Raw genomic sequence first — 19,835 nt, 5'->3', positions numbered from 1 at the left:
TATCGTCGTACCAACTCCATCAGTCCCCTGATCAGACTGATTGATTCCTTCAGGCCTATGTAATATGTCAACGCGCTCTCAATATGCCACGTCACAAATTGAGCGACCTGCTAAGTTGGGAGCTGAATGAACTAGTAGCAGCACGTTGGCGAAGCATAGCCTCTCTTCCCTCCATTTCGAAGAGCCCTAATGCAGGATGAATTCCCCAATCCCAAATCCCCGATCCTTAACGCCCGAAACGCCGAACGCCAATGAATAGGTCGGTTGGATGTAGATTGGCTTCGACCTCACGATTTCAGGGCGTACCGAATTCGACTAGCTAATCTAGCAATTCGACATATACTTAGTATGTAGGCTGTAGGCGGCGTAGTTTTCCCCGACGCATGTCAAATCGGCTGCACGGAGACACGGCTCTCAGCTCAGTTACGTAGATCGTCGAGCAATCCGCTCGCCGCGCTCCAGCTTCTTAAGGTGTTTCTTGCGGACTTTCAAATCAACCAACCGCGTCATTGTCTCCTGCTGCTGCTCTCCTCCTCCTTCATCATCATCACCATCTCCTCCTTCTCCGTCCCCGTCGTGGCCCCCCTTCCTCAGCGACGCGGTCTTATCGAGCGCTTCGCTGAGGCGCGGCCGTCCTCTCTTACGCTTAGTAACGTCGCCATCGCCATAGCCCGCTCCCGCACCGCTCTCTCGCCTTCTGCTACCTCGTCTCGACGCGCCCTACGCGCCGGACGAGGCAGCCGCCGCCGCCGCTTGCTTGAGCGCCGCGGCCTCGGCCTCCTTCTCGCGCAGCGCCTTATGCATCTCCCTGACCATCTGCTCGACCTTGTCCTCGGCCTCCTTCAGGCGCTTGATCTCCAGCTGCTCCGTCTCCCTGCTGAACGGCTGTCCGGGTTTATTCGTAAGCGGTATCATGGCGCTGCGCTCCTTGACCTCGCCTCCACCGCCGCCGCTCTCGGTCGGAGGAGCGGCGGCCTTGCCCTTCCCCTTGCCCTTCCCGCCGGCGGGCGCGTGCTTGTCGCGCGCCCCCGTCGTGAGCACCTTGTAGAAGTCCTCGAACGGCTCGTTGAACAGCTGCTCCTCGTAGACCCAAGCGACGACCTCGCCGCCGTTGCGCATGGCCTCCTTCTCGGCCTCGGTGCGGCCGTACGGGTGCAGGCGGAGGTGGTGGTACAGCGTCTGCGGCTTCTCGCTACTACGACTGTCATAATACAAGCGTATCGTGATCTCGAACTCGCCCCAGCCCGTCTCGTTGACGACGAACCCCTTCTGGCGCTGCGCGGGCGGCTTCCCCTCGTTCTCCTTCTGGATCGTCTCGGCGTCGATCGTCCGCAGGTGGTTCGGGATCGACTCGTGCAGCTTGAACTGCACGCGCCGCAGCCAGTAGAAGATGTCGGTGTCGTCGACGCCCTTGACGAACACCTGCCACGAGTGCGTGTGGTCGGCGGGCACGCTCGCCGGCCGCGGGTTGTCGGTGTCGTTGAAGGGGCGCGCCGTCGTGCCGTAGATGAAGGGTCGGTAGATTTGCACGCCTTTGACGCGCTTGCCTGCGGGAGGCGCCATGATGCGGTGAGTCACGCACCTAGATAGGTAGTAGTGGTAGATTGTAGTAAGTAAATTATTCAGGTAGATATCTAATTATTAGAGTGACAGATTCAAGGAGTCTAAATTCTAAATATAGTACTAGAAAATGAAAAAGATCAGGTTGCGATTGCCGTAGACGGTGACAAGAGGTGACGAGAAAAGGCCGGTATTACGAATAGACGAATAGCACCTGCCAAGGTAAATGGAATAGTGATTGAGTCAGATATGGACAACTTCCCCAATTCCTACAGTTCATGAAGCTTTCTAAAGGAGCAAGAACCTCTTATCGATAGCACGCACCTACCACGAAAGTAGAAAATTTTCAGCCTTACCGTCGCCCCACTTGCTCTCATACTCTAAGCGTCATCGACCCAATCAATGAACTGTCCTCCCTCTTTACCCCTGCTGTCCTTGCTGTCAGATTCCTGGCGGGAAACTTTCAAGGTTCTCAGCCTTGCACATGAACTGATGATGTGACTCAAAGAAATGCGTTGATCGTTACTGCATACCAACAAACGCAAGAGACATATGACAGTCAAGAACGTCTCTATCTGTATATGAGTCATTTCCATGCCTGTATTAAAGAGTTATACTCTTTTGATTTCTATACGGAACCGACTTCTCAAACTATAGTCACAACTAATTAGGTTAATTCCAGCCATGTCGTCCAAGAGACTAGTAGTATGCGGCGGTAGCGGCTTTCTCGGGTCTAGGATATGCAAATACGCCGTTGCCAGGGGGTGGGATGTAACATCGATTAGGTAAATCAATCAACAGACCTTACATAACATACATACTTCTCAACGCCGTCCTACATACTAACAAACCCCCCAGCCGTTCCGGCGAACCCAAGTGGCTCGCCATCACATCCTCCGCGGCGCCGCCGCAGTGGGCACACAAAGTATCCTGGGAGCGCGCCGACATCCTGCGTCCGGCGACCTACGCGCCTTTGCTCAAGAACGCCGACTTCGTCGTGCACAGCATGGGCATCCTGCTCGAAGCCGACTACAAAGGCGTACTTCAGGGCCGCGAGTCGCCCATCGCCGGGCTCCGGAAAGCGTTTAGCGCCGCGCCGCGGCCGGGGAACCCTTTGGAGCGCGGCGTGCAGACGGACGAGGACCAGGACATCCGCCCGCCGGAGACGGCGGCGCAGCTCACGTACGAGAACATGAACCGGGACAGCGCCGTGGCGCTGGCCAAGGAGGCCGCCGCGGCGAACGTGTCCACCTTCGCGTATATCTCGGCCGCGGGCGGCGCGCCCGTGCTGCCCGCGCGGTACATCACGACGAAGCGGGAGGCCGAGAGCGCGATTGCGAGCGGCTTCCCCAACATGCGGGGCGTCTTCTTCCGCCCGCCCTTCCTGTACGACAGCTCGCGGCCCATCACGGTCGGCATGGCGGGCATGACGATGGTGGGCAAGGTGTTCAACGACGTCACGCGCGGCGTCCTGAGCGGCTTCATGGGCGCCGCGGGGACCAAGCCCCTCAAGGTCGACGTCGTGGCCGAGGCCGTCGTCGAGGCCCTGGGCGATCCGGACGTCAAGGGCCCCGTCGAGGTGCCCGAGATCGAGGAGTTGGCAAACAAGGCGTGGAGAAAAGGCATGCTCTGAAACTTTCGGCCGGAGAATGGGGGAAAAAAACTAAGGATTTTGTATTAATGCAACAACCCCTATAGACTTGTATCATAGCTGCCCAACGCCCCAAATATGCTTGTGTGAATCGATCTATTCATGAACCATGAGCAATGGAACTCTGTTAATGACCTCCTCTCAATACTACGATATGCCCTCCTCCTAGTCCTAGTCCTATTCCTAGTCCTAGTCCTACTCCTATTCCTACTCCTGCTCCTCAGATCATAGTTCCGCGTTCGAAACTGTCCCTGATCTCCGCCGTGTACTTGTTGTAGAACCTCGACAGCTTCTGGTTGAACTGCTTATTCTTCTCGTTGATGTACGTGACGTCGCCCTCGTCGCCGTTCTGCGCCATGCGCTCGCGCCTCTTGCGCAGGCGCTGCTCCTCCGCCTTCTGCAGGTCGCCGACGAGCCTGTCGACGGCCGCCTTGTCGGGCCTGTTCTCCGCGAACGCCGTCGAGTCCGCCGTCGAGTAGAAGCTGCCGTCCCTGTCGACGGCGATGAGCTCGCCGTCCTCCGTCTCGACGATGTCGAGGCCGCCCGACGCCGCCGCCCGCTCGATCGCCGCCATCTTGTCCCGCTCGTACCGCTCCAGGTTCGGCGCCGCCAGCAGGTCGCGCACCTGCCGCTTGTACACCTTGTTGCTCTCCTGCCGGTAGTCCTGGAACGCGTTGTTGTCGCGGTGCGCCGCCTTCTTCTTCACCCGCCGGTCCCAGCGCTCGCTCTCCTCCGCCGTCCAGTCCCAGGCCCGCTTGCGCTCGAAGTCGTCGCCCGCCTCCTCCGTCTCCGCCTTCAGCAGCTTGTGCGACGCGATGTCGCGCCGCCGGTTCAGCGCCACCAGCGCCGACGGATCCGTCGCCAGCCGCTGCGACTCCTTCGTCGCCTCCGCGAGGTTCTGGTCCGACGAAGACTTGGCTCGGGCCTGCAGAGCGCGGAAGCGTGCCATCCGGTCTTTGGCTTTGTCCGCGGCGTCGGAAGCGGAGCTGGCTGCTTTCTCCTCCGTCTCTGTTGCAGTTTCGGTGGGTGTAGGTTCCTCAGCCGGCATGGCTTCGCTTGGTTTTTCTGCGGGTTGTTGTTCTTGGGACATCTCGTCGTTGACCGAAGGGGTCTGCTCGACTATCTCTTCTGTTGCTGCTGCCGATGCAGATGCATCTTCCACGTGAGCGGTGGCCTTTGTGGCTTTTGCACCTTTAGCAGTCTTTCGCTTTTTCGCAGGCGGCATAGTCGATGTTCAAATTGTGGAGGATGCGAAAGGTTGTCTTGATGTTGATAGAAGTATAGAAACACTAATAGTAAAATCAACTAGCGGAATGAAATGATAGCAGCTGTCCGGTAAAACCTGGGCGTTTTACAGGCAGTAAGGGGTGGGTCTAGGATAAGAATCGGCAGCTCAGTTTCGGAATATATTAAATCCGCGCACCAGCTCTTTTGGGTAAGTGTAAGCTTTCCGTGAATAAATCCAAGCTTACTTTGACCCGCTCACTAATTACCCCAGAATCCGGGGAAAGTTTGCGCTAAGAAAGGGTTCCCGCGCCAAATTTGGCGCGACGGCTGTTAGTTTTCCGGGGTAGACCTAGAGATCTTCCACTCTCTATTACACTATCTATCAACTAGCATCCCCTTACTTCAATTTGCCTACATATAATTTGACACTCATAACAGCGCAATGTCGAAACGGGTTTCAAAGTTACGATAAAGTCGCTCTAAAATGTTGATATATTACGCATCTAGCCATTGCCTTCGATATGCAGCGATTGGCTGGTCCGTGGTTACCCCACACGCTTCCATTGAACACGCCATTGACCAACGTTCAAATCCGATCCTATTACATATATCGTCGTAGGCGTGGACTGATGAGAGAAAATCCCGAAAATGTGCCCTTCTTCGAAATATCTCCCCTAGCATTGGACCTCGATGCCGAAGAGAGCCCGTACGTGCGTCCTTACGTCGAGGAAACCGAGGGCGAGCCACCACCCGCTACATATTATAGCAGACGTTATCTCGCAAGGCACCGTACTCTCGGTTTTGAAAAAGCGGCTAGGGCGTATGATTATAATTTCAAGACTGTTAAGGAAGATAAATTCAGCATATGGCAAATATCTGATTATGACGTGCTCTCCTTCATACTCGATCCATCGTTTAAGTATGGACAGGAAAATGAGCCGCGACGCGTGCCTTACCAAGACATAAGTATACACGAACGTGGGACGAGACTTTACGAAAAGGCGTCGGTATTGCAACGAAATGGAATACCGGAGATTATGCAAAGTAGATTCACCAGGATTATGCCCTACATTCTACGCCGCCAGCATCTAGCCCGGCGTCTACATCCGAGTGTTGGCAAGGCAAACACGCTGGGAAGAGCACTTGATAAAGCAAGCCGAGAACCAGATATTGAGAGGAGGTTTCTTGGTTATGAGAGAATCATTGAGCGAGTAATTCAGACACCCGAGGGCGCCAAGATCGTCTCCGAGTCTAGCTCGATCTTAGGGGATCTATGCGAAAAGATTGCGCCTAGCATACCTCCAGAACGCCTACTCACGTTTTTGAATAACGTGGTGGTCAACCTAGAACCCCAGCAGCGGCCTATCTCGCCCATTCTTCTGCGGTGCGCATATCAAGCCACGTATGAGTGTCGCTGCTTGCCCATGATGCAGAAATACATGGGACTGGTTCACAAAAGGGGATATGATACAGGGCCCCGGTTTTCCCAAGCTCTTCTTATTTTTCAGCAGATGATGAGTTTCCAGGATAACAAACCCAGCGAAGATATAACGCATAATCTTTTATCCATATACGGGCTTTTAACGGGTAGATTATGGGGGGAAGATATGTCGTATCCATCATTTCTTAATCATATGTCCTCATATACCAGCGACCAATTCACCGGATTCCTCGCCTGTCTCGCCCGACTAGGGGCTTTCCGGTCTATGTGGTATATCTGGCACGCGCATCCTGAAAACATTACCAGAAAGCAAGCCTCTGGCACCACCGTCGGAGAGCTCGTGACTACAACATTCCCTAAGGACGAGGTATTTACCCAAGCCATCGCATATGCTGTTGGAGTGAACACTCGCTTCCGAAAAATAGTGCGAGCTCATGATTTTGCGGATACTGCTACAATGAGACATGAAAACTGCGAGCTTGAATTGCAAACTATCATAAAATCAGCGGATCTCCTTCTGGCGGATCAGCCCGAGGGAAATCAACCAATGCGCGTTATATCGAAAGGGAAGATAAGCAGTGTTTTTGGAAAGAAGTCGCTTGGGGAAGCAATGTGGGCACTGCAATCCTATCTATTGAACGTGGTTCTCGACACGGATGCCTAGGGAGATGTTAGAGGTGACGGGACGCAGGATCAACTGCGTACGTCACATGCATGCTAGATGAGATCGAGGTAGAAGTTCGCATTTGAGGTAGACGAAGCTTTAGATAGAGGATAGGGGAATATAGCTCACGTATAATAACACCTAAGAGCTGTGCGGCGTGGCCTTAGTCGGTATAAGGACCTCGGGTGGAAGAAATAAAACAATGCTCATCTACGAGACTATTTACATATCCGAGCTGTGCTGGAGTGTCAGCTTCGAAACTAGTAGGCTCGATGGGGCAGCCTGGAGATGTAAAGGGGTCGTGGCTAAATTAGGTCACCTAGGTCCTAGGCATTGTCGTTGCCGGCTATCAGGGTCCTATATAAGCTTCAGCGAGGAGGATAGTTCCGGACTTTGGCCCAAGAATTTCAGCGGATGGGCGTAGAACTTTAAGCAAAAAAATTAGCATTTGAATTGATGAATAAGTTTGGAAAAAATACAGAAGAGACTTTCAAAAGTTTTCACCATGCATGACCCCCGACTCCCTGTCAATATTAGCACCAGCTGAAGCATCCCCGGATGCGTGATCGCGATCCAGCGTAACGGCGCGCGTTCTGGCGATGTTGGTAAAGGTAATTTTTTCCTAACCTGTACTTTTACTAAAAAAGCTGCGGAACCCTGGGCTTACGTAACTCTGCTATTATCAAGTCTGCGTCGTAGCCGGCTTCACGTAGCCTAGCCATGTACTGGGGTCCCATATGTATCACCTCGTCGTGGGACCTGGGTATCTGAAGATATCGCTCCACAATCTTCGTATAGTACCTTACAGCCTTTGACCAGTACCTCCCAGAGAACGAGGGTTTTTTGTGGATAGCAGTAGGTTGGGTTCTGGCGAGGCCAAGCCCTTGGGGCATTCCCTCGAGTCGCATCTCGTGTGCTGCTAGAATCTGCTGCAACGAAGTGGGACGAAGGACCTCCGATAGTTCTAGAAAGTTGATTGCATCGGCGTGAGAATTGATGGTAATTTTCTCATCCAGGAATTCCCTAACGACGAAGTAAGTGCCATTTGTATTCGCCTGTGCCACGGCTTCCCAGGCTTTGATGAGACGAGGCTGCAAGGTAAATTTCCAGGTGGCTTTCCAGGTTAGAACTGCGCAATCGTTGCCCTTCAATTGATATCTGAAAAGTGCTGCCGATCCTACTTTTCCATTCCAAATTTCCATTGTCTTAAGCTTCGGCATTTTCAAAGCCGTCGACGCTGCTGCTTCTAACATATCGTTAATCCTGATTGGAAGTTGTTGACCACTTAATAATTGTGAAGTAAGCGTAAGCGAAGTTAGATGAGGCCAATTCCATCCCGACTTTACGGCGCAAAGAAAATGTTCGACGTCAATAATAAACGATGCAGAGAGATGCTCAAGCTCTAGACTGGCCTTCGTAATTGCCTGGCCGACTAAATGGTCAGGCACTCGCATATTGTCGCAGCGCGCGAAACATGACGAATACTGCTCATCAAAATTCTCAAATAATATGAGTCTCCGTAGTTTTCTTGGCGCGAGCGAATCGAAAAGCGAACAATAACCTTGATCTGTTACTGTTTGGTCGTTTGTGGACCAAGCCCTCCAAGGCTCGTAGTGGAATTCCTCGAGTCTAGGAAGACGGGAAAGCATTTGTGTAAGCGTATTCGGTCTCCATCGCCGCCGGTTCTGCAGACGTAAAAGCACACTTGTTATGGCCGGAACCTCCGGCAAAGTCTGCCACCATTTGCTCTCCTGTTCTATGTCGTAGAATGCGTTGTACGGCTCGCCCAAGACTTCTGCAAAAACGTGGCGTAAAGCTGCGTCGGTCGGAGCTGAAGATGGTTTGCCAGCAATCCATGCGTGCTCTGGATCATCTCGTTGGCCAAGTGTTGCTTGGCTGTGCGGAAGAGTATCAGGCCCGAAAGTCAAATACTTAAACCAATGCTGCGAGTCGCTCGGCGAGTGAATGCTGATATCCAGTTTTAAGTCACCCTGGGGTCCCCATGTACTCAGGGTCAAGAACAAGTCATGCATTGCCGTAATAATAACGCAATTGTCGGTTTTGCTTATGTGTCGAAGGTCATGGCCTCCGCACTTGGAACAATCATACTCGTCAAGTTCCAGAGAGAGCCAGATATATTTGACGAGGGTTCGGTTACGGCGAGTCATAGGGCCAAGGTCAGGGATGCGCCATAGTGTCAGATTAATCCGCTCGAAGTTGTGGCGCTCAATGATAGTCTGCCATTGACGTGATACTGTGGCCAACTGAGCCAAGCTGCAGCCATCGCTTAGCAAGAGCCCCAAGATCATAAGCTGCAGCTCTGTAGGTAGAGCTGCCCAGGATTTATTCTCACCTGTGCTTAAAGACATGAGTACCTGTTTGTGAACCACGAAAGTCAATAGAGTAGACTGTCTCGTTGCTGCCGGTAGGTAGTAAAATTTTGTGTAGTAAGAGGAGGAAGTGATCAATGAACCAGTTTTTAAGTACAGACTAATGAGCTTCTGGCGTGGAGAGAAGCAGTAGAAGATAGAAGTGCATTGTTTGAACTAAGGTGAGAAACTCCTAGAGGGGAGCGTGGACCCTTTTATGTTTAGGGCTGCTATATCTCCGATAGGTCAATCCTGTCCCGAAACAAAAACTTTCCAAGGAAAGCTTTAAGAATAAAAGACAAAATAGGTACCACTTAGACTTTTTCGGTGGCCGTGAGTTCAGCCATAGTGAGGAACTGGCCCAGGCTAGAGTTATCACGATAGCGCGTTTCTGGAACCAATTCTACACCGAAATGTCGTCACACAATAAGGTGCCAAGACCACATAGTTGAGCCACCTTACGCCACAAATGGGAGCCATACCCTAGGGGACTACTTACAATACAGTACTAGAGATCACCCAATTCAAGGCACAAATAATAACTCTATCACAAGTCTGCCGTTCGTTTGACAAAATCCGATGCTATTAAACTACAAGCTGTATCTAAATATGCTCAATTGGTACCTAGTCAGGTCTTGGTTTCGACATGTTCTTACGAACAGGCCTACTTATCCAGAACACCGCGTAAAGGTGCCTGACAATCGTTCTGGTGCCTCCGCTATGCTCATGTGAGATAGCTTCATAGGCCTATCTAGATGTGCTGTGTGCTATGTGCCATGTGTTTTATATAGAAATTCGAACTCACCAGAGACAAATCCTTCCTTCAGTACAAAGATGCCAGGAAGGCGTTGGTCAACTCGTCCGCTGCCGCCCGGACAGCCACCTCGGTCACAGACTGATCCTATCTGGCAAGCTCGCGGACGAGCCTAGCTTCTTCACTTGGGTGCTTTTCGTAGGACCATGCCGCGCCTGTGAAGGCCGCGGAAGCGAAGACGTATTTGGCGTAGGCTTTGAGGTATGCCGCCTGCGCCTGTACGAGAGTGGTGGGGGCAGGGATTCGGTCCGTAATACTTTCAATCCTCTTGATTAGCTAGGAGCTAGGCCCTGGACGTGGGCTAGAGTAATGGAAAAGAAGTTAGGAAGATGGACTACCTACTTCATTGCCTAAGTTTGACTTAGGCAGGCTATTGTGGCAATTTTTTTTCTTTGGGGTTTTGTGTTCTGATTAGGAAAAGGATATATTATGCTTAGGTACCGAATCGCCTGATGATCAGTGAAAATATATATGCCGTTCTGTGCTACGGATGTCCACATCTCTGTCTTTTTGAGTGTCCATACCAAGCCAAGTATTTCCATCTCTGTTAGGTACCTGGTATTCAAGGCTGGTGGCTTTGATATGCCTTGCCGTCTGTGCATTTATCTGCCTTTATTAGCTATAACGCACATTTTTTTCGAAGTTCTACTTGAACTTCGAGCCGAGGAGTAAAAACGTGAAGACCAAAAAGAAAGATGTGATGCGAATGTGTTGGGTGGAACTTGGGCTTTTTGCTGCGGGATAGTTTCACGTATTGCTGCTACCACTGCTGCTGCTGCTGCTGCTGCTGCTGCTGCTGCTGCTGCTGATGATGATGATGGGAATAGGAATGATATTGAAGAAGCAAGAGATGGAGGGAAGAGAAAAATGGTGACAGAAGCGAGCTTTAATAGATTAATATTTTCATGAAACGGACGCAACTTCTCAAAGACTAGAAACACAGGAGCAATCCCGTTATGGTCCCATGACGTAGAGTAATAGCAAGAAGCCTCATAAGAAAGAAGTCAATCCCTACATATGACATGAGAAGACGCGACTCAATTCTCTCATGTGCCCCGAATTTCTTACAGGGCTATACCTTCTCGAATTTGCTCTCATATCTATAATTATGTGCTTAGGTAGGTAGGTACATCCTAGCATTGAAACTTAATACATGTAGATTACTCAAGAATACCCCTTTCCTCATAATATAGCATCTGCCTCATACAAGGTACATGCACGTATACTGCAGAGCACGTATTCTACAGGGCATAAAACTTTGAAAAATACTAGGCAGGTACTAGGTAATACAAATAGACTACACTGCACGTGTTGATAGCACAGGTAGGAGCGTTGACATACTTATATGTGAGGTATATACTATGTTGTGGAAGGAAAACTGAATCTTAGAATCGGTTCAACCTTCTCGACGGCTGACACTAATATCATCGTCCGAACTGAAGTGGGGGCCACGATCCTCCCCTTTTGATGGGAGGATATACCGACTCTTGTTCCCCGACGTATTTTGACTTGACTAGGTGCTCATGAGAGAGGGAACTTTACTCGCGATTGGCTCAATGTACTCACAGGACATATGGCGACCAAGATGTAGCATAGCTAAGAGGCAAATGCAAAGGAGGGAGACTGGTATCTCAGCAGAAACCCAGTAGAAGTCTAGTGATAGGTATTCAGATTCTATCCACAGACTGCGTCTTGACTTACTTGTGGGTTCCGAATCTAGTGCGTGACTAGACGTGACAACAGTGATAATGCGTCCCAAAAACACAGCTATGATACTGAAAGTGTTAGCTTAGCAATATGCGTACAGGTTCTCGACACTTAACCATATCCTACCTAGTAGATATAAATACTATCGTCGTTCCCGCCTTCCATGCTCTACGAGTTTGGAGGTTCCAGATCTTTGGCATTGGCGATATAAGCATCATGAGATCGATGAAAACGCTACTTATGGCACTGCCTGTATAGGTAAACCGGAGTAGCGGGATTGTATTTCCTGGCCAGGTACGTCCCTCGCCGGTTATAATGCTGGCAACACTTACCAGGATGCTTTGGCACTCGAATATTTAAGGTCGAATATACCGTGTTGATCGACCTAGGTGGTATGGATGATGCTAGCTCTTTGCTGAAAGCGCACACTGCAGTACTATCTTCCAGTGACAGAGCAAGCTAGAGCCATTGCTTCTACCTGAAGTTTTGCACTCCTGGATATTTATTACAGACCAGACACCTCACTAAGGTACGACCTTCATCTATTCCAGGTTATCCTTAGTATCAAGCAGCCAATATACTGGAAACGTGACGAAGATGAACCATTCCTAATAGGGCAACCATTCTGGGACTATTTGCGTCGAATTGCTTCCTTGAGGGGGGAATACAAGACGTGAGAGTCAGATAATGTGGGTGGCATGATGAATGACCAGCAAGCTTTTGACAACGCAAGAAAGCTTGCTGCTCCAGGAATGATCTCTGAGGCTGCTGGTTTGATAAGCCAGGCTCTTTCGCAGTAGAAAAGAATGATGCTGGGGACTTCTACGCAACACATCGATGCAGATAAACCTGACATTCCTATAGGATCAACTCACTAATACCTAGGTATGTACGGAACTGGGTCAGTCAGGTTTCCAGTGTTGGTATGGCGATCTTCGAGCTCGTAATTAGCACCACAATTGCCAGGAAGGTTCAACTCAGGGGTTAATATTTGTTAACTCACAAGCCCTACTCTGAGTTTGAATGTCAAAAAAAGGGAGGGAAGTAGTGATCTCGTACTGCGTACACCAAGCAAAACCACTCCACCAATGGATTATGTAGTTGAATATGCTACTTCAATCTATAGAGAGAGTCGTCTCCCTCTCCTATCTTGACCTCTTCCGAAAGATGAAGTTTATGTACTTTAAGAGTATGGGTTTCTAATAACCAAAGAGGCATTAGCAAACGTACCCCTAGCTTGAAATTACTCTCACATTTCTCCCCGAGCCTTTTTGATTAAGTCCTTACCCGACTGGAACCCTGCACCGGCGTGCGAGATAAGTAGCATCCGAGATATCCAGGGGTCGATACCGAAGACAGCTTTCCAGTCGACGTCATGGTCTGTACCATACCTAGGTACATGATAACCTCGCCAATGAACTATCTATCGAGCAACGTCAGCATCACCTGACTTCTATCTATGCTCTACATACCTGTCCACCTAGGCACACGGCAGCCAAGAAGAAATCCAGCGTATGGGGTTCACCTATCCGCCTACGTTACAGACGGGGAAACGGGGGGGAACCCCACGTCGATAGTTCGACGCGCCAGTCGTTAACCTACCGCCAGCTAACCCCCCTCGGATGCGCACAGACCGGACCCGGTCAACGCGGGTCTAAGACCTGGCCCGCGCGGGATACCCGGACATCGTCGGACTGGGGAAAAGAAAAACCTGGGGGAAGAGGTTGGGTGGTAGCCCTGGTTCCAAGGTTAGGACTAGGGGATCTACATACGTACATACATACAGTATGGGGAAGAACCCCTGTTGGTTGGATAGATAAGAGCATGAATAGACCCCGTGGTTTACTACGTAGACTTGCGCAGACTAGCCAAGTCATTTGTGAGGTGGCATGTATTTTGTATAGCTACCGAGGCTGCAAGGTAGGTGAGAATATTCCAACAATAACAATTCTCACGCACGGACGTACGTAATGTAGTAAGATGCCTCCTAGTCTTAGAAGGCAAGGTACATAGAAAAAGCTTTTGGTGTCAGGAGTTAAGATTACCAGTCTCGGGGCCCCTATATCGGCAGTGAAACGGGTACGCGATCTGACATCCGTAGCACGAGGCGGAAGATACCGATGAGGGTCTTCCGCCCTGTCCGCGGACCAAACCTGGTTGCGTACTCCATTGGTGGATCTCACCTTCGGCCGGTTTAGGAAGAAGATTGACTGCGGCGCGATTGAGCCAGCTTCTTACATACGTTACCGCTTAGTTCATATAGTAAAATGAGAAAAAATTGAAGAAAAAAATCCGTGTGTCATGGCGGTGAAGAATGGAGCTAACTCATCCCCTTTTGGTGGTATGCTAAGCGTTGGTAATACCCTCATATGTACAATGAATGAGGTATTTGAGTTTCAAGGATGAGGAAGAAACTATAGAAAAGAAAACAAGGCGTGTACGTAATGGATTGTGGCAGACGACATGTCTAGGAGTCCGTGTCTTAGACGGATTGGCGAGATCTCGTGCCATATCCAGGGACGATGTCGATATGTATGTCTAAGTCGGTCTGATGCCGTCCGCAATGCTCGCGTGACGCTCTTCTATAATGGTGACACATACTAGAGCTCCCCAAATAAGGGATTAATTTACTGCACATACATCCTGCATGCCAGTCCGAACGGTTATCGGTTGATGTTTTGGCGGAGTGTCTTTTCTGCGTGATATTGGCTATTCATCTTACGCAATTTTGCGATACCCTAGTTCCGCTATTCGTCAGCCGTGGTCTCGATGGCGTAAACGGCTTGTACAATAAGCTGAATGCACGCACCCGACCGACTGACAATAGACGCGCGCGCTTGCGGACGTACGTATCTAGGTATGTACGTATTCGCTAAAATGGATGAAGACGAGATCATCGCGAAAATCAGCCAACCCCGGTCCCTGGGTCATGGTTGTGGAAACCTTGAACGCCTAGGTAAGTATAGACACAGATTACCTAAGCGAGTAACACTGCATCGATAAACCCGTACGTGCCGTGGAGATGTACAACCAACTATGGTGGTTATCAGTGGATATATGGTTTCTGGAAATATGAATGAATTCTCCGATTGGCATCTATAATGGCAATCCGCCCTCCCCGCCGTCAAGCCAAGCTGGGGAGTTTATGAGGCTCAAGTTGGCGGTACCGTTGCAAGTTGCATGTTATGAGATGATGGAAATTCAAAGCGATATCTGCTGCTGAGCCCATGGTTTCATAAATGCGTGCTTACATGCCCGAATTGCCGAGTGGCTTTACCTATGATCCTCTATTTCAGCTTATGATGTTTCGCCACGAAGTGTTCATATTCAGAAGCGGCGTGATAAGGCAAAACCGGCGAAAAAATGTTAGATCGCTTATGGATGCCATGTCTAGAGCTTCTTGCAGCATAGTATGGTGTTCACACCGCGAAGCTTTGTAGTGCGACAGCAGCCACCAGTGTAACGAACGGAGTTATGCCAATAACAATCAGCTCCGATTCCGCTAACTCGGATACCCCCGTTTCGCATGGGATAACATCGACATCATGAATCTGGTTAATCTGGTCTCGGCCTAACATCTGACAGATGAAATATGGCTTTCCGAAAGATAGCCTATGCGTATTAGCGAATGTCCGGTCGACACCGAGGCAGATCATCTGCGAGTCTATCCTAGCCTAGCCAGACTTGTAAAATCGGTTTACCGAGATGATTGGCTCGCGAAGCGCAATAAGGTATGGGTGCTTCAACCTGATAATGGCGAAAGGGTGTCCACGTCTAGGGTACCTGCAGGAATCTGGAAGAGCTGGTAGAAGGCGAGATGGGGTAAACCTGCTATAGAGATGCATATTATTGCATGAAAATTTTCTTATCATGGCCCCTCTTGCTGGTACATGTCTCAGAAGGCGTCTGAGAGGCCGTGTCTATCTGTGCCGTGGTCGCCATGGACGCCATGTCGCGACGTTGATAAGCTATCAGCTATCTCGCATGGGGATGGGAAAATTTTCAGGGTTGGCATCAGCGGAATCAGATTTGTTTGTTCGACTCCACTATGTGTCTTAGCCTTGAATGGCCGAAGCTGGCCGAGCGCTTATATGTAAAACCGTAGCCGTTGGGAGAGAAACATTGTAGCCCATGTCTGCTCTTTTTGTGAGTTTTGGTAGCGCTATCACGGGAAGGGACTCTGGTTGTCCGCTGAGGTACTTATTGGGATATTATTCCCGTCCAAGATTCCCGCGGATTCAGCCCTGGCGATCATGTCCTGTTGTACGACACACCCACTGGACATCCAAGGAAGATTGCCACGTCCATGATTAACGAAGTGATGGAGGGTGATGAAGCCGGGCATTGAATTTGCGATAGTCCAATAAGAAATTGAGGCCGATAATGATCAGTAGTTTCGAAGCAATTCGAATTTTTTGCATCAAACCATGTCGCAATCTTAGACAAGCCCAGAATGGACTTCCCATACAGTGATAAGTTCCTGACCTCGGCGGCCTATCGCATTTACGACACTCCACGTGGGGTGATAGGAGTTCGTCCCAAAATTAAAGATCGGTAAGATCCAGAAAGGGTAATCCGGGTTACGGGCGAGGGGAGGTCAATATAAAACAGATGAACCCATATTGAGGGGACGCCTCGTAGGAATCGCAGCGATACTCGCAATCCTCGGCAGCTCTACCTCAAGCTACCCCCCCAGGCTATCTCGCAAACCAGGAGTTGGGGTTATCTTCTTGAGCTCCCTTGCAGGAGTTGTGCCGAATGATGTAACGATGGACTGTAATGTGGTATGTAATGTAGAAGCCATGTACAAAACGTACAAGCCATAGGTTGTATGCAAGCCGTCCATGCCAGCCGGTGGAGAACCGGGAGGCGAGCGACGACACCTACCTGCCTGCCTATACCTACCTACCTAGCCGTGCAGCATTTGCAGCATTTGGATAAAGCAACACATCGTACAGCCCGGAAGGCTACACTGCTTTTGCGTTTGCCTTCCAGATAAACTGTAAATACGACGTGGAACCCAAGCCCCCTCGAGTTACACAAAGTCAAAGGCAACCTGCAATTGAAGACAAAAGGGGTAATGAGCCACAGTTGTATGTGGTACAGTAACCTTCAAACCACCAAGGTAGTTGACGAGAGTGTCAATATTGATGTGAGTGTGCAATAGAAGGGGGTGGCCAAGCGAGACAGGGGAGAGTAACTTCAAAGAGGGGTAACGAGATGGATCAACTATCAAAACAGATAGCCGACGTTGAAACTAATCAATTGACCACGACTACATTCTTAACAGCCAAGGAGAATCAAAGAGTTGAAGAGCCTTTGAAGATCGCCAGAGCTGGATCGGCAGTCAGGTGGTAAGGGGATATGCCGGATAAGACTCTAAGAAGCAGAAGCGAGGTCGGACAGCCTCAGACAATGAGACAACACAGGCATACAGGCATACAGCCTGTAGCGTATTTATGTATGGGTATGTGGTATGTGTTATGTGGTATGAGAATCACTGCAACGGTAAAAATGGTGAAGAGGAGTAGATGGCGACTTTCCCGGGTGGCGCTATAATAGCAGGATTACAAGGTTGAAGAAAAAAAAAGTACGATAGTCGAATTGCTTGATTTGGATCTTGAATATAGTTGGTTTAGTGTGGAAATGTGGAAGATACGGATACACAGCCTGCCCAGATAACTGGAGACTGCGCGGAGGCGGCAAGACGGCAGCTACACGGGAAGACTTACATTAGGTAAGTTAAGACATGGAGGAAGGCATAAGAGAACATGGTAGGGTATAATATGTTATTATTAGCTTTTCCTTAACAGCAACTACCTTGCATCTAATATAGGTACTTAAAAATAACCCGACTGTTAGTCTCACTACTGAAGTTTATATGTAATTCTTACCAAAATGATCCAACTACTTTGTACTAATCTCATACAGTGTATATAGCACAGTATTAATAATTACGTCTTTCGGTTTAGGTATGTACCTACGCACGCTCTTTTTCGAAGGTTAGTTCAGGGCAAAGTTTTTTAAAACCAAGTCTCGGGACAATTGACATTCAACGAACTGGCACACGTGCAATGAAATCCACCTTAATCAGCCTATTGATTCAGATTCTAAGACTCTAGAAGTAGAAAACGTGCAAAACGTGCTTCAGATGATGGATGAGGTGAGCTGATTTCAAAACAGAGTCGTCATTTTTTGGGTGACAGATCTAGATTCGTTACTAACACATGATGGTGTTAGTTCTGGACCTGGTTTCGTCGTTCCGAGCATTGAACATTGAGCGCACAAATAGACATTGAAGCTTATATCTACCTTAGGAGGAATGTATCGAATGTACTGAACGTCTATACTCAGTTTTCAATTACTGCATGGACTAATTGAATACAACGAGTCGTACTGAACCAGCCAATCCTTTGTTGGAACATCGGCCGCGTTTGGAAAGAATCCTAGGTAATCCCGTTCCTTGGACTTGTAACCAATGGTGGTGCAAGTAACAAGAAACTGGTTACATTACGGAGAACCTACGTAGATCGCGACATTTGATAGATGAATGTCGCCGATGGATATACTCTATGTTTTCTTTCCTCCCCTTCTCTGGCGTTCTTTGATCTTCCTATTTCTGCTCACCGCATTGAACAATCCAGCCCTGGAGGTGAGCAATTATGTGATAGATTTCGCCGAGAGATGATCTCCAATTTAACCCGGATGGGACCTGGATGGGACCTGGATGGACTATGGACGGACGGAGACAACCATACCCACGAAGCACCTGGATGGCTGTATGTTTGTTACCAACCCTATAGTGCGCTATCACTTGAGTTAATGGTCCTAAGTTCCCAATCCCAATTGTTCTTGATCGATGAATATTTCCCGTGTCCCGTCGGGAACCATTGCAACGTGCATACATAACAAACATACCTACTACACCAGATAAATGTAAGTATGGATGCCCTACATAGGTTATATCCTTCAACCCGCGAACCGCAGAACTGCAGCGGAGCTTATGTTGCTTGCATTATTTATACAACGACGGGAGTGCACTGTAGAATTCCCGAGCCATCGTGGCCCCTCTTGCCCCTGCCGTAGACTCTTTCCAAAATGATTCTTAAGTTATTAATTTATCATCAATATGCTCAATATGCATAGGTACGTTGGCACACGTCTGTAGCATATCAGCTCCTCAAGGTAGGTATGTACATACCACCTACATGCCACTTACATACATGTAGTATAGCTCTTACAGTGCCAAGTGATCCATACTACCTACATCACCATCCCTGTAGCGAGCGTTCCATTGCATTTTCAATGTCTTGTCTGCTTGTTCGACGAGGTAAACCGTTTTGTCTTAGTACTATGTAATAGAACTTACTAAAGATGAGAGTACCTGGATATGTAACTACATACCCACAGACATGTAATGTGTCTCTATCTGCCTTACATATGTGCATGCATCTATGCTATGGATATATATACGTGAAGGTAGGCTTGAATAACGCTATATCTGATAGACGGATAGCCAAAAACGTCTCTCAAAGATTAGCCTGTCGAAAGTATTACCAATTAGCAGTACATACAGCACTTACATACCTAGGTAGCTACTAACCAAATACGCATTAGAATAATGGACCTTCGGTCAGAGAGGCCATAGCGAACAACGAGGTGATGATAAGAAAATAATAATAATAGAAAGTTTAAGAGGGAAAAATTTTCTTCACTCACTTTCCCATCCTATCTCCATAGTACTTATTTTTTTAAAAGCCATCCAACGACCTTTTACCATGTCCCAACTAGGAGGAGCCAAAAAGGGCCAGGCGCTAATAGAGCACTGTCGTGATAGACGAGACAATGTAGCAGTCACAACGCAATTGGCTTAATCGCCCCTAGTCATGGGTCAACATCTCCGCTTTCGGCATTCTAAGAGCCTACTAGCCAATGAAGGTACGCACGCAAGCACTTGCAAGAAAGTCAAAAGGGGAAAGCAGTAAAGAGGAAAGAGTCATCGTTGGTTGATTATTGTGCATAAACCCAGCACATGTGCATTACATGCCTACATAGGTACATTGTAGTTATCCAAACAGAAGAACAGACGCAACCCCCTTGGAACCCGCAAATACAGCGAGTACAGTGTAAGAAATCCAGCATTCTAGCACTACGAGCACGGCACCAGGGCACCAGGGCACCACCCCAACCAAGGGTCAGGCAGGCCAAGGAGAAAAAAAAAGAAGGTACGGTACGAAGATTTCCAAGGGTGCTTGAATATATCATCCACCACCTCCGCCTCTTTGCCTTCTTCTAAAATTCTTAAAAATCCCCAAGCTTGTTGATCTGTTTAGTTGTCGACCCAATTCAGCTCCTCTCCTACTAGATTAAACATCGTCCGTCCTCATATTGCATGACCTTCC

General features: G+C 49.1%; 5 protein-coding genes across 5 annotated transcripts; 2 read left to right on the top strand and 3 right to left on the bottom strand.

The window, feature by feature from the left end:
• Nucleotides 1-720: 720 nt before the first annotated feature.
• On the bottom strand, nucleotides 721-1,563 carry F4807DRAFT_450113 (yeats family-domain-containing protein; the record flags this gene model as incomplete). Its single annotated transcript, XM_048000092.1, has 1 exon — nucleotides 721-1,563. The coding sequence occupies one exon, from the start codon at nucleotides 1,561-1,563 to the stop codon at nucleotides 721-723; it is 843 nt and encodes a 280-aa protein (XP_047857521.1).
• A 542-nt stretch (nucleotides 1,564-2,105) lies between these two features.
• Nucleotides 2,106-3,315, top strand: F4807DRAFT_308109 (NAD(P)-binding protein). Its single transcript, XM_047995010.1, has 2 exons — nucleotides 2,106-2,345; nucleotides 2,419-3,315. The coding sequence occupies exons 1-2, from the start codon at nucleotides 2,245-2,247 to the stop codon at nucleotides 3,191-3,193; spliced, it is 876 nt and encodes a 291-aa protein (XP_047857520.1). The 5' UTR covers nucleotides 2,106-2,244; the 3' UTR covers nucleotides 3,194-3,315.
• F4807DRAFT_308104 (SYF2-domain-containing protein) lies at nucleotides 3,313-4,547 on the bottom strand. Its single transcript, XM_047995009.1, has one exon. The coding sequence runs from the start codon at nucleotides 4,434-4,436 to the stop codon at nucleotides 3,432-3,434; it is 1,005 nt and encodes a 334-aa protein (XP_047857519.1). The 5' UTR covers nucleotides 4,437-4,547; the 3' UTR covers nucleotides 3,313-3,431.
• A 154-nt stretch (nucleotides 4,548-4,701) lies between these two features.
• Nucleotides 4,702-6,891, top strand: F4807DRAFT_308097 (uncharacterized protein). Its single transcript, XM_047995008.1, has 2 exons — nucleotides 4,702-6,535; nucleotides 6,590-6,891. Exons 1-2 carry the CDS (start codon nucleotides 4,960-4,962, stop codon nucleotides 6,598-6,600), a joined length of 1,587 nt encoding a protein of 528 aa, XP_047857518.1. The 5' UTR covers nucleotides 4,702-4,959; the 3' UTR covers nucleotides 6,601-6,891.
• On the bottom strand, nucleotides 6,747-9,358 carry F4807DRAFT_308067 (uncharacterized protein). Its single transcript, XM_047995007.1, has 3 exons — nucleotides 8,897-9,358; nucleotides 7,216-8,817; nucleotides 6,747-6,969 (listed from the first exon to the last, which is right to left on the bottom strand). The coding sequence occupies exons 2-3, from the start codon at nucleotides 8,709-8,711 to the stop codon at nucleotides 6,951-6,953; spliced, it is 1,515 nt and encodes a 504-aa protein (XP_047857517.1). The 5' UTR covers nucleotides 8,712-8,817; nucleotides 8,897-9,358; the 3' UTR covers nucleotides 6,747-6,950.
• Nucleotides 9,359-19,835: the final 10,477 nt, after the last annotated feature.

This window comes from Annulohypoxylon truncatum (genome assembly GCF_022578515.1).
Source record: "Annulohypoxylon truncatum strain CBS 140777 unplaced genomic scaffold F4807scaffold_5, whole genome shotgun sequence".
Lineage (NCBI taxonomy): Eukaryota > Fungi > Ascomycota > Sordariomycetes > Xylariales > Hypoxylaceae > Annulohypoxylon > Annulohypoxylon truncatum.
The sequence above is the reverse complement of the archived record's forward strand: the minus strand, read 5'-3'. Positions and strand labels throughout refer to the sequence as shown.

Excerpts from the sequence above, each read along its gene's own strand:
- F4807DRAFT_308109 (XM_047995010.1), top strand. The coding sequence starts at position 2,245 with ATGTCGTCCAAGAGACTAGTAGTATGCGGCGGTAGCGGCTTTCTCGGG. Across the intron at positions 2,346-2,418 it reads TGGGATGTAACATCGATTAG|CCGTTCCGGCGAACCCAAGT; the intron begins GTAAATCAATCA and ends CAAACCCCCCAG.
- F4807DRAFT_308104 (XM_047995009.1), bottom strand. The coding sequence starts at position 4,436 with ATGCCGCCTGCGAAAAAGCGAAAGACTGCTAAAGGTGCAAAAGCCACA.
- F4807DRAFT_308097 (XM_047995008.1), top strand. The coding sequence starts at position 4,960 with ATGCAGCGATTGGCTGGTCCGTGGTTACCCCACACGCTTCCATTGAAC.
- F4807DRAFT_308067 (XM_047995007.1), bottom strand. The coding sequence starts at position 8,711 with ATGACTCGCCGTAACCGAACCCTCGTCAAATATATCTGGCTCTCTCTG.